The sequence below is a fragment of the Biomphalaria glabrata genome, chromosome 3, assembly GCF_947242115.1.
Source record: "Biomphalaria glabrata chromosome 3, xgBioGlab47.1, whole genome shotgun sequence".
Lineage (NCBI taxonomy): Eukaryota > Metazoa > Mollusca > Gastropoda > Planorbidae > Biomphalaria > Biomphalaria glabrata.
Genome location: NC_074713.1, coordinates 12,435,522 through 12,450,169, shown reverse-complemented (window position 1 = coordinate 12,450,169; position 14,648 = coordinate 12,435,522). Strand labels below are relative to the sequence as shown.

Below are 14,648 nucleotides of genomic sequence, written 5' to 3'. Positions count from 1 at the left end.
TTTTGAGAACAAATATTTTAAAAATCATGACACAATGTTCATCAGTTAATATTTAGAATAGGATATTTAAAAAATGTATAACATTTATTTGATTTTTATCAATTTTATACTTTAAATTTAATTTTTCCATCAAGTTTTTTTTAAAATTAATTTTTAAAAAACCTTCTTCACCAGGGAAGATAATTATTTTAAAACTTACAAATTAATTTCTTCACACTCTTAGGGCTGGAAGTAAATCCTTTTGGCCAGAGACATCATCTAGCAACATATCACCTTTAGCTTATCCGAAAATGAAAGAGGATGATGATGATGATGATGATGAAGATGACACCCGGACCAGCGATACTCATTCGTTAGTAACTACTGGCTCACATCCACCCAGCAGTAGCCATTGTTCTAATGAAAGCCCTGAAACTGAGTTTAATCACACCAATATTGTGCAGGAATCTCAGCCCTTGGCACAAAATCTTGACCACAAAAACTCAGTTGAATTCAGTGCAGCTGAAGTTACTGCCAGTTTGGCTAAAAAACTTTATCCTGGCCAGGTCAGAATACATCCTGTTGGTCAACAGAATGAAAAACTTCCTTCTGATTTACAGTTCAGTAGAGAAGAGGTCAGTCCAAAGTCTCATCCTCCTGGTAATCCATTTAGAGATTACTTGACCTCTTCAGTACTAGACAGGTCAGGTGTCAGGACAGTGACTAACGGTGCAGTAATGTCCACAATTGTGCCAAATGTGTCAGCCAGTCAAATGAACAATAATGGAAACTCCTCACCCAATCCTTTTAAAGAATCTAGATTAAAGTCCCAGTTGGATGACAGGAGAACCACATTGCCTGTGGATGTCAACTCTGTTCTGTCCACTGAAGACAATAATGATGCACACTCTGGCCTACAAAATGGTCTAGACAAAGGAGAAGAGAAGCAATCAGAGGACAAGCAGCTATCAGAAAAAAACAAACAGTTTTTGCTATCACTGGCCCATACATCTACTAGTGATCCTCACAACAAACACTCACTTAGGTTAAGGGGGGTAACTGAAACAAACAAAAGTACAAACCCAGAAAGCATAAAACAGCCAGGTTCATCTACAGAAACCAAAAGTGTACACCCTCAGCCTCCACCAAGATTTTCAAGGAATGTAGGTTTAGAATCAACATTCACTAATGGCTCTGTAGAGACAAATTATGTTGGACTAGCTAAACAAACGGATTTTAAAACTCAGAAGGCTGAGGTTGCACCAAATGGTCATACTCTGTCTGTGAACTGTAGTACAAATGACACTGAAGGCAGAACAACTATGGCCAGTGTTGAAAATTCCCCAGTCTTGACTCTGGAATACCATAAGAGCAACTCAAACGATACAGCTGCTCCTACACATCAGTCCTATACTTCTCCACTTGATCCATTTACTCAAAGCAGTGTTTCATTTTTTACTGCCAATATTCAGCCTGTAGTGAGACCAACAAATCCATTTCTAGCAACGTCTAGGAATAGCTTTAACCCAGCAGCCTCAGAGTCTACATCCTCAGGAAAAGATGATGGTTTCCCAGCAACCCTTTCTCACAAAGATTCCAACTTTCAGACTGAGTCTCACACAGTTATCAATCGAACTGATTCTGTAGATGATGTTAGAAAGAAAGAAGACAGAATGAGAGCCAAAGATGGAGGCAGGCTATCCCTGACACATGATATGTCTAGAACCATTGATGATCCTGTGGCTTCTAGAAAAAAAATGCATTTCAAAGCTTCCATTAAAAATCTTTTTTCCAAAAAAAAGTAAGTCAACATATTTTTAGATTTATAGGATTTGTTTAAATTCAAATCATTAAAAAAAATGTTTGTTGTTGTTTGTAAAAGTGCAGGAATGTAAAATTGAGTTATTAAAAAAAAAAAAGGTAAATCAATTTTATTTTAGTTCACCAACGAAACAAAACTAAAAAAATTACCTTCCTGTTACTCAAAACCTTTTAATATGGGGAAAGAAATCTGAATATTTGTTTCAATAAACACTTGTAATAGTAAGCTTTCATTGTTAGAAATTAATGGTTAATTCTATGTAAGAACCAACTAAAATATTAGTAACATTTCGGAATGCTTCTTTTGATTGCTCATCCCTGCTTGGTGTGCATTTGTAAGAATTTATTTTTGTTCGGAATACTTTAATTCTATATTTAAAATGAAATGTCAACAACAAAACTAAATACTCTGTATAATACACTCATTATTAATATATTTTTTATTCAACGAAACAGCTGAAAGAGGTAATTGCATGAAACTGACATTATAACCTCTAATGTTAGTACTTGTATAAGCTGAAATATTTAAATTGTATTGTTCACATTATATTTTTCAACATCTAAAGTTTATTTCAAGCTTATGAATACTCATGAGTTATTATTTCATTATTTTCAAACATTACTTAAAAAAAAAAAAGAATTGTAAGAAAATTGTATTTGGCAGCAAGATTAGAAATGCATCATGATTTTTTGTATTTGCTTTCTCTTAAAGTAAACTGTAACTATTCTCTGGCTTGCAGGTAATACAATGTGCATTTTGTGTTTCAATACTAAGACAATCACTCTCATCACAAACTAATCAGATCTGCATGCTGACTAAATTTTTTTTATTGCTATCATGTTCAAAAGGAATTTAGAAAAAATGCACCTGGCTTGGCTTATCTGCATCAACTACTTACTTTGAATGCATTTTGAATATTGACTACTTACTTTGAATGTATTTTGAATAACAGTTACATAATCAAACAAATTCTTGCTTTAAAATATTTTGCCTTAACTCTTTCTCTCCTAACCGATGATACAAACGTTGATTCCATCAGAATGTGGTAAATAATTATAGAGAGAAAGAGTTAAGTTGTTGGCCATTTTTTCATGACAATACTGTCACTTATTATAAAAAGAAATCTTGCAGGTAATAAGTGAACACGTTGAATCAACTAGCCATTTACTTTTAAGTCCGGGTGGCTGCCTGGTCATGTGGTAAAGGGTCTGGACTGTGGTTTCAATGTTTCTGGGTTTGAACTCTGCCTGCCTCCATCCCTGCTGGAGGTTTGAGCTAGGATGTAGTAATATAAAGGAATGTTTGAAACATGTCAAACAAACAAGACATCATTTGAAAGTTGTAGATATAACCTATATAAGCTATTCTATCAAAACTGTTATAAACTAACTATGGTGGCATATGTTGTGAAGGAATGGACTTTTGATTTGGAAAAAAATTCAGAAAATAATTTTGAATTAAGATTAAAATTAAGAATTAAAATGATATTTAAAAATTAACCCTTTTATATTCTTGCTACTGAGTGCACATCTAACATTTTAATTATTATTTAATTATTTTCTTTATAAACATTTTTTGCCTGTTAATCCTTTAAAATGTAATCAATATATAGAACACAAATTTAACAAGATCTGATATAAGTTGGAAATATAAATGACATTTAAGAAGAGTACTTTCAAAATTGAATCCCATTAAGTTTCTTCCAAATTTATTAAAATATGTAAATTGAATTCAAGACATTTTTTGTTTACTGTGTTTGTATTTTATTTTTTGCATAATATTCTTATTTTGGTCTTTATTGTTATGAGCAAGTGCATGTAACTCTTGTTTGAAACTTTCCTTTACAGACTCACAGAATCTGATGTATGAATGTCTTGTTTCAATAACATAGGTAACTAGTTTATTCACATCTATATAAATACATAAATGTTGACACTTCACTAACAGTGCATGCTGTTTATTGTGTGTGTGTGTGTGTGAGAATTTAAAAGAAATGTAACTGTCTGCTTCTACTAAATGTTGCAAAAGTAACATCCATAAAGAAATAGGGTTATAAATACAGCCTATGCATAAGTAATTTCCCTTTGCATGAAAAAAAAAAGAATTATTTATTTGAGCATTTTGTCCAGGTCATAATCATTAAACTTTTAAAGCCCATACATTCAGGTGAAGTTACTATGGCCTACAATATATATTTCAGTGGCTTTTTGAGAAGCTAGTAATAGAATTAGGGGGTATGGGTTTAAATCCTGTTGGAGGCTTGGCTCTGAGAATTTTACGGATGCATTTAAGTCTCACCAAAGTGTTTTGGTGGAGAGGGTAATAGTGGACTCTTAGTGTGTTGGCCTCATGAACTGTTGGCTCCAGAAACAGATTAAGTTTATATTCTTTATAGATCTCAAGGCATCAAATGGGTAGGATGTAATCATCTTTTTTGAAGTAACATCTGTATTTCTTAAGAAGATAAATGGAAAGTATAGAATATGTATTACTAAACTTATTTTTTTAAAGTTTATATATTTATCTTATTCAAAATAAGGCACTAACTATTTTGCTTTCTTTGGTTTCACAGAGGTAGTATAATATTGGCAGATGTTGAAAGAGAAGTTGTTATGGAAATGGCCTGTGCTGCTGTGTCAACTATGAGCAGATCTGACATACCCAGTGGGATTACCAACCAGAAAGCAGACAATTTTAAATCTACTGAAAGCATTGAGGGAAAGTGGAATAAAGAAGAAATGGCTTTTGAAATAAAAACTAGAAAAGATCAAGGCAGCAGTACATCTAGCCCAATTAAAGTGTCCAAACTTTTCCACAGCCAGCCAAAAGTAGCCAAAATCCTGTCCAGAGCTGGTAAGGATTGTTGTGAATTGAGCAAGGATGAATTTCAACAGTTTCAGACTTCATTGGACTCAGCTAGACCACAGGAACCATCTCCAAATAATTCAGCAGTTTGCACACCGTATACAGTTAGTTCACAGGCTATGAAAGGCAACGTTGCTGATAGAAACACTGTTCAATTTCAAGATGTCATTGAGAAGCAAATTATGTCACAGACAACAGAAGTAGCTCTGCTAAATAAAGATAAAACACTTTTCCCTAGTGACCAATCTTATTCGGATGGGACTATCATTAACATGAACAAGTTTCTTCCACCTAAAACAGGACAGGTTAAAGAGATATCTGGGAGAGTCAAGGGCAAGATGAGAGACAGTAAGTCTCAAACTGGGGAATCTGATACCTTGCTGATCAGAAAATTCGAAAAAGACCAACAGCACACTGCTTCGGAGCTTGATTCCAGGAAGAGTGAAAAACAAGCCTTCAAAACTAGCATTTTCCTTTGCCACAAATGTCAGATTGGTGACAATGAACAAAACAAATGTACCTCAGGCAGTGGCATTGTTTTGTCAAATAGTAGCAACATTTCTGAAAAGCATGTGATAGAGAAGTGTAAAGTGTGTGGCTCCTATTGGCAAAACAAAGATAGTCCTCAAACTGATGCCAACAGAGAATATAATGGAGTGGATGCTAAAATGAATATAGATGTGCCTCACACTGCATCTGAGGACCTGAGCTGTGCTGAATGTTTAAAACCATGTTCTAATGCCATTCAAAGTTATGAACAAAGTCTCAGTTCTCAACTCAAAGCATGTCAAGATTTAGAACGTCAAATCCTTGACTCTGAAAAATGTTTTAAATTGTCCCCCAGTCAAAGCACTTCTTTTGTCAGTAAATCTCTCATTTCAAGCCACTCACAGCATCAAGGCAAAGGGGATACAGGAATTGAAGGAATTCTAAATACAAGACATGAAAAAAATGACCACATCTCTAGCAATAATTTCATTAGAATTGACAAACATGATCAGGTGGCTAGCAATAAATCACAGAAAAGTAATTCAGGTGATCACATTTCAAACATAAATTCCACAAAAAGTGACAAAAATGACAATATTTCTGGAAATAATTCTTCAAGAAATGACACATTAGATCTGGTGTCTGGCAATAATTCCTCTAAGAGTTCTGAAAATAAAATAACAAAATCATTCTTCAAATTGTTCCTCCCATCCAAGAGTGATTCAAACTCCAAAAGTCCCAAAAGTGATTCAAACTCCAAAAGTCTCAAGAGTGATTCAAACTCTAAAAGTAACTCCTATGGCTCTAATCAAGTAGCTGAAGATCCAACTCTGAAAACATCTAAAACTTCTGTTTCTTCTGCTGTAACTGCTCCCTTATCAAATATAGACCAACACATTTCTAAAACTCAAATTTCACAAGAAATCTCATCTAACAAAAACGGAGAATCATTTCATCTGAAAAAAGTCAAGTCTAAAAGGAAAGATAAAACAAAACAGCAAGCTGTGGATAAGTCAGAGGATGTGGAAACACTTGACGTGTCCAAGCACTATATATTGAAAGGCAAAGACTTTGACCATCATTATACTTTGTACTATGATGAAGAGACTGCAGTTAATGGAGATGGCTCTCCTGGTCAGACTCCACCAACAAAATATAAGAATTCTGACAATTCTTTACATTCATGTTCGAAAAAAGAAATCTATCGCCACTACCTTAAAACACGACCAGCGAATGATGTTTTCAGGAAAAGATACAAGCAGCACAAAAGTCAGTTGCATTTTACCAACTCTAATAGTGAAGAGCATGCCCTGGCCTACAGAAAAGATTTTCCTGACAAAAATCTGAAACATGAAAGGTCAGAAAATGTCTTGCAATCTTACAGGCAGAAAGTTTTGCCAGCATATAGTGATGCTATCCCCTTGAGAGAGAATGTACTTTTGAGTTCCTGCAATGCAGCAGACACTTCTTGTTGGTCTAACATAAGACCCATTTCTAGGCAGTGTTGCTCTTTAGAGGAGTCTTCCTCTCCACATCCCCTTCTATCATCTAGCTTCCTGCATCAAAGTAATCTTTCCAAAATTGAGTCAGATAGAAAATCCCAGGACTTAAAGGACAGTGTCACCTGTGACATTGATGGTCAGAAACACTCCACTGGAATACCAGTAATGCCTATCATTTTACCAGTTGTAGGTTATCGAGATGGGCAAAGAAATACTTTGTTTAACTTTTGGCCATCCTATATGTCCAGAACACAAGCCAGCTCTGGATCCAATGGTCATAATAAGAGTGACGAAGGCACCCCTGCAGAAGATGCTCTGAAAGAGTCTGAGTCTGAAGAGACATCAGTGAAACAGGATTCCACATCCTCTCAGCTAGTTGCAACAAGTGCATGTGAAGAAAGCAACAGCTACAAGCCCAGGAGGTCACATCTATTAACACTCAGTGTCAGGGAAGTTAAAGAGGAAACTCTGCCAGCAGGTGCTGTCGAGCAAGAAGACATTCCTGAACAGCACAACTTGACCAGCAAACAAGATATGGCTGCCAAAAATGATAATCTAACTGAGCAGTCGGTAGTTCAGTTTTCTGGCAATTTAACATCCCCTAATGTAAACAATAAGACAGCACTTGTAGCAACAAAAGGTTCTGCTTCTCTCAGCCATGGCAATACAAAAGAAGCTCAGGTTTCTAAAGATGATCTCAATGATGTGGAGAGTGGCAAAAATGATCACAGGGCAAGGTTTACATCTGCCTTTCCAAAAATGTACTCAAACCAATCCCACCAAGACAAACCAATGCCTGTTAATACTAAACAATTTATTTTAAGAACCAGTTCACCCTGTGAGCTTGCAACAAATCCCTCTTTGAATCAGTTTGCCATCTGTAATGAAAATCCTCTTTTAGATTCAGCCTTATTCAGTAGTCAGTACCCATGCAAAAACCTGGAGCCTTCAGCAAGAATAAAACCAGAGAAACGAAGTAAAAATAAGGTCATGGTCAACATAGGTAGCAATGATGGCTTGACTACTTTGATTGACCACTCCCTTGCTACACATGAGCCTCAAGCCCGCTCAGGTAAACATGAGCACAGGTATCACTTGGAAGGGGTGGTGATGAGATCTGATCATAAAAGTCGACATGCTAGACCCAGCACTGCTGAAATGTTCAGAGGTGGTTTCAATCACAACATACCTCCCCAGCCTTATCTGATGAACAGGCCCATCTCACATCCTCATGTTGACAGCACCTTACATCATGGTAGCGCTATCAAACATGGAACAAAGCATTGGTCAGTGCATGCTGACCTCCCAAGGACCTCACCGAACCATTTGGTTAGCCACAAGTCCAGTAAGACTCTCAAAAATGACCTTTCTTTCAGGAACTCTTTTTTTGGAGATCCCAAAAGAAACTCCCCATCCTCACAGAGCTCTTATAGTGTTCAAAGTGAAGGATCCCAGAAAACCAACTTAAGTAAGTCCCCAAATCACACAGCTGGCGAGGTAACTCAGGTCAATGTTCATGCTACTCCAGATTTACTTCCCCCTGACAGTCACTTGAAAGATGAGCCATGTTGTAAACTCAAGGACAAGTCTACAAAACAATCCCAGTCACTATTTACTAGACTAACCCAGTCTTCTTTGTCTTTCTTCTCTAGGGACCCAAAACCAAACAATGCACCAAAATAAAATGAGTTCAGTTGTACAATGCTTCTTATTCATTTAGTGTTCACTAAAGTTTAAACATGAATTTTTTGTTTTTAATGTATGAAAAAAAAGCATTTCTGTATTTTATTTAGCAATGTGATCTATTTATTTGTTCAATTGATATAGCTAAGAATTTATTCTATTTAACTGAATTGTATTCTTTTTTTTGGCTAAGAATTTTTAGATGTAAAAATACCATCATATATATTTCTTGTCCATGTGGTGTCATATTTAAAAAAAAAATAAGGGTGAAATGTCTACACACTATTTGTTTCAATTGTTTCAAGGAGTGTTTTACATTGTTTCATGGTTTCATAAAAAATGCAATGCAATAGTATCTTTGTACATGAATGACACAGATGTTTATACATTGTGTGTTTGTACATAACACAAGAGACTTCTATGTTTGTGTATGTTTGATTAATGTAATGACCATGTAATTTATGTGTGTAATGCCTATTAGTCATTATGAACTTTGCCAGTAGAATTAAGTTTGAAAAGCACTGCTGTATTGTGTTTCTTATAGAAACATGTTTGAGACAATGAATTTCAACTCAGTTATAAAACAGAAGATATTATTTTCTTCAATCCTGGTATTTGCCAAATGTATTGCATTAAACTGTCTTATAATACACATATGTAGAACTTTAAAATTCTTTGATTAGCCATTTGTACACTAAGCATATAACAAGTACTTATACAAATAAAAAGCTTTATAAGAATGCAAGATATTTGACTTTGAAAAAATATTACTTTGATTATTTACACTAAAAGAAATGATTAAAAACTCTCCATATGGATGGCAGTGTTTAATCTTCCAAAGAATAAACCAGAATTACTGTTCCTAATAATTGGCCTTAATAAAATGTATAGCAACAATACAATTATTTGTGATGATAAAAGTGCTCTAGATCTGTAATAGAAGATCTGTGTGTTGCTGTCTATCAAATACATTGTAGTCCAGTATATAGTATCATCATTTTGTTTATTAATAATGAAGATTTTGTTTGAAGTGACAACCATTGAAGTATTAATAAACATGGCCAAGTAATAATTTGTTTTCAACTTTGTTATTATTACAACATTATTATTTTAACATTATTTCAAATAATTCACAAAAAAATTCATTTCATTCAAATATTGGTGCATAAAAAATATATATAATTTAATTTCTACATGTGACTACTATACCAAAAGAGTTATCTGCTAATCACTACAGTTCACTACTCTCACTACATTTCACTACTCTGCTTATCTTATCTTATAGGATACAGACGTTACTTCAAAAAAGAAGATGATTACGTCCTACGTTAAGAATAGAAGTTCTTGTGTTTGTCGTTGCATGTGAATCTTTTGAAATGAAATCTTTGTGTCGCTCCGAGCATTTCATTAGTCATGAGTTTAATTTTTTTTATCTTCAGACGTAAAAGAAAAGAATTAAATCTACTGACATGATGTTTCTGTGTAGCCTAGTTCTGTCGTGATGATTCTTTCTAGCTCTAGTTGAATTAAATCTTCTGACATGATGTTTCTGTGTAGCCTAGTTCTGTCGTGATGATTCTTTCTAGCTCTAGTTACTCTAGTTGAATTAAATCTTATGACATAATGTTACTGTGTAGCTCCAGTATTAAATATTTAACCAGGAAATCAACCTCCGGGCTCCCCCGGCATTTTACTATCCCATATTATATATATATATTGTGATGTTGCTAGTTCAGGCTGTCTTGAAGTCAACCAATTACTCTGCAATCGTTTGGGTGTAATTGTTCGGGTGTATTACGTGCAGTTGACCAACAAGTCAAACAAGAACAGGCACATCTGTTTTAACTAGTGAAGAGATGTAGTCAACACTGATGAACAATTGAACATGGGTTTATTCTGATAAAAGGCCACAGTAGAAGTCTCTGTCACTAAACACGTCGTTACCCTGGAATATTCTATTGCTAACTGATTTTCCGGTCTCTAACCCAACATATCCCAAACGTCACTAGTCCCGTTCAATATGCGTCATCTATGGTGCGTCGCTAAATAACTAACCTATATAAATAAGGTGTCTGCAATCGTTTGGGTGTAATTGTTCGGGTGTATTACGTGCAGTTGACCAACAAGTCAAACAAGAACAGGCACATCTGTTTTAACTAGTGAAGAGATGTAGTCAACACTGATGAACAATTGAACATGGGTTTATTCTGATAAAAGGCCACAGTAGAAGTCTCTGTCACTAAACACGTCGTTACCCTGGAATATTCTATTGCTAACTGATTTTCCGGTCTCTAACCCAACATATCCCAAACGTCACTAGTCCCGTTCAATATGCGTCATCTATGGTGCGTCGCTAAATAACTAACCTATATAAATAAGGTGTCTAACAATATATATATATATATATATATATATATATATATATATATATATATATATATATATATATATATATATCTTAAAATTGCAAGATCACTTATAGTGGATCTTATTTTTCTTCTCAACGAGAAAAAATCGTATTTGCATAGTATTTACAAATCAATATTTAATATTGAACAAGTAGGCTTAGAAATAACATGTTACCGAAGTTTAAAAATATTGAAATCATTCAATTAAGAGGCCTCGATTACTCTGCTACAAAATCGGCTTGTACACTATTGTAAGAAGTCATTTCAATTAGTATATTACTGCCATTGTCATGTAATATGCTCTCTGAACTGTCGTGTCCATGACCTTGGGTTGAGACTTTGCCCGTCGTCATCTTCTGCCGTCCTAGCGAGATAAGGGCTACTGGCTTCTTCAACTCCCAATGACAACCCAAAGATGTAGGCTACTTTGGCCACGATAGTCTCTCAAAAGGGCCGGCTTTAGGCATAGGCAAACAAGGCAGCCGCCTAGGGCCACCGATTGCTGGGGGCCTCGAACATGACTCTAAAAACAATTCTTTGGAGAAGGAGTTGTTACATTTACATGTGTATTATGTTTATGTATGTTGTGTGTGTGTGTGTGTGTGTTTGTTTTCTTGTGGTCTCCCTTGTTCTACTGTTCAGTATGTTCAAGTTTTTTCTCAAGTATGTTATTAGTGTGTATTAGAGTCTCCTGATAGTTTTTCACTTTCTTGTCATGTCAATAAAATGGAGTTGTAACTTGGACAGCAGTGTTGTTATTACATGATAATTCATAACATAACAGAAAGAGCGAAACTTGTCCTCCATGTTATTGTTGGAGTGCACTAGGTTTTTAAAATATTTCGTAATTTTCTTAAATTTTCTAATTTTGTTTTTCATTTGGTGCCACCAAATTCATTTCGCCTAAGGCCTCCAATAATCTAAGGCCTGCCCCGCTCTCACACTTAATAAAGAGGACGTGTTGGCCTATCATCCACCTTGACCTTACTTTGACTTAATTTTACCTCCCTTTTTTTCTAACTTGCCAGGAAAGTGCATTTGTTCAGTTCAGAATGCCAGCCGGGACGCGAAAGTAACGGGTTTGGAAAACAAATCGCCCTTCTCCCACGCTAAAGTTTTGGATCCGTTAGTGACACGAGCGGTGTTGCACTGTCGCGCTAGTATGCAAATGTACATAAATACTATGGTGCTACAACATGAGCCTTTTCTCTCTCTCTCTTTGTTTTAACCATTCCGTCATAATATATCTCAATAAGTCTCTTCTAGTGTATGTGTTTGTTTTGTTTCGCATGTTTTGCTTGCTCGCTATTTTACTTTTTGATGAGCTGACGTGTTTTGTTGAACTTTAGACTATCGATCCGTCTTTATCCCTGACACTCAGCAGTGACAGAGACATTGAACCGCGCTGTTGTGCATACTACCAAGTGGAAGGAAAAACAATAATAACAAACACGGAAAAGACGACGACTGTCACTTATAAGGAATATAACTAATGTATGTGTTTGAGTGATAGGTTTATTAGAGTAATAGCATGTTTATATTGATTACATCTCTCTCTCTCCCTTTCTGTCTGTCTGTCTGTCTCTCTCTCTCTCTCTCTTTAACGTGGGGAGTAAGTAGCTAAGTACAGTAACGAGAAAACCAAAAATATAATTATCTGTATGTTGAGTTACAACAGCAACCAGGGCCGGCCTTAGGCATAAGGCAAACTAGGCAGCCGCCTAGAGCCAATAGGTGGGAGCCTCGCACAGGACTTTAAAAAATTAGAAAAAAATATTGCGCAACTTGGATCAGATCTCAAACATAGTAGAGCACTATGACTCGATGTTTACAAATCTAACTCTGCCTCTACTACGGAAATAGCAATATGTGAATTTCAGTTATTTGTCAACTTAGATATATATATATATATAGACGACCAAATTTTTAGTAAATTGCGTCATTTTATTTTTTCGCGGTTTCTTTTTATTATTTTTGTTTCAATTTAATTTGGGGCCAACAAATGTATTTCGCCTACGGCAGGGGTGGCCAACCTTTTGGTTCCATGCGCCAAATTTATTCACTTCTGATTCAAATGCGCCACTTATAAGTTTACAAGTTTCAGTCCTTGAAAGTATGTTAGTTTTACACATGTGTGTATAGCAGATGTAAAAAAAAAAGTAGTTCCCCTTTCAGACCTTGTGCTCTAGAGGGATGAGGGTGATGTAAAGCAACAAAATAAATCTTTACTTATTAAGTCTTTCTTTGGTTACAATGTTTAGCTTCCATTTTATACATTTATGTATTATTTCTGTATACTCTATAAACTAATTATAATTTGTCAACACTGATAGCAGTTTTAAATTAAAAAAAGATATAAACATAAAGGCTATATATTTTTCAATTTGCTTGGCCATCATTGAATCTGCAATATAAGAAGTTAACTCTTTCTCTCCTAACTTACGACGAAAGCGTTTATTCCACCAGAATGTGGTAAATAATTACGGAGAGAAAGAGTTAATGGACCTCATTCACCAAAATAAACGATCACGTGATAGTATTGATAAAACAACGAAAAAAAAAACGGTCACGTGATAACCATTGTTGATAAAAATAAGATCGTAATTTGTAAAGAAGAGATAGAGAAGCACGTGACTCAATGTTGTTTGTTTACGATTGGTGAATGAGGTCCTTTTCGTGGCCTCATTTTGTTTTTGATCATTTTCCTGAATGCACATGCCTCTTGGCATCGTATCTAAAAGGCCTAAGCAAGATTACAGTTCCTGTAGCTCTACCAGTCATTGGCGGCTTAGTTTACTTTAAGTTCACTTTATTTAATTAACGATTTCCTAGACATGACTTATCTTATCTTATCTTATATAATACAGACGTTACTTCAAAAAGAAGATGATTACGTCCTACACGTCATGCATTTAGTCATGCATATTAACCAATGACTTAAATTCTGCCAAGTCACTGGTTTTCCTGGCTAGCTCAGGCAACCCATTCCATGCTCTAATAGCACTAGGGAAGGAGTATTTGTACAAATTTGTCTTAGCATATGGGACGAGGTATGTACATTTATCTTTGTGTCTTTCAGAGTATTTTATTAAATTTTGTTTTTGTATTTGAAGATTATGGTTCAGTGTTTTATGTATAATTGCTACTTTACTTTTGAGTCTTCTGTCCTGAAGGTTTTCTAAATTTAGTGATTTTAATAAAGGTGTTACTCTAGTCAAATGTGAATATTCGTTTGTTATGAATCTCACTGCTCTATTTTGTGTCTGTTCCAGTTTCTTAATGTTTTCTTGAGCTGAGGGGTCCCAAACGGAGGATGCATATTCTATTATTGGCCTAACCAAGGTTAAATAACATTTTAGTTTTATGTTCTTATTTGATTTATAGAAATTTCTTTTAATAAATCCTAATGCTTTGTTTGATTTTTTTGTAGTTTCATCAATATGTGGATTCCATGACAGTTTTTCATTTATTATAACACCTAGGTATTTTGCGTTTTTAGTCTGTGTTACTGGTTTGCCATGAATAAGATAAGTGGAATTAATTTGTTTTAGTTTTTTTGCTTCCTTAAATATGTCTGACCCATCTGGTTTTTCCGTAGAGTGACTTAAGGCCAATAAGGTCTTTAAAAGTCTTGAAATTATCCTATTTTTTAAACAATAACGAATGGCCTAAATAAATAACATAACCAATGTCCAAGTCGAAAGAATAGAAAGAGCATACATATTGTTATGACTTTGCCATGCGCACCGCCATCCAAGATAGTGCAGAAAGAAGGTGCGCACTATCAGTGACCAGACAAGTCGGATGTTGACATAAGAGACTAACGATTTCCGCCCAAGTCTAGAGCCAATATGGAGATGTTGTACTAAAGGCAGACGTTACTAAGTGTTTGTGATGTCC

The 14,648-nt window shown here is 35.1% G+C and overlaps 1 protein-coding gene across 11 annotated transcripts in view; it reads left to right on the top strand.

Annotated features, from left to right (window-relative positions):
• The window catches only part of LOC106060266 (uncharacterized), a 45,102-nt gene extending 35,690 nt beyond the window's left edge, over positions 1-9,412 (top strand). For 10 of the 11 annotated variants that reach the window (XM_056023380.1, XM_056023373.1, XM_056023376.1 and 7 more), the window contains 2 exons: positions 224-1,780; positions 4,374-9,412. In XM_056023380.1, the coding sequence (XP_055879355.1) occupies positions 224-1,780; positions 4,374-8,340 (5,524 nt within the window). In that variant the 3' untranslated portion in view covers positions 8,341-9,412. The remainder of the gene's footprint in view (positions 1-223; positions 1,781-4,373) is intronic. The other variant, XM_056023382.1, reaches the window with a different exon arrangement.
• Positions 9,413-14,648: the final 5,236 nt, after the last annotated feature.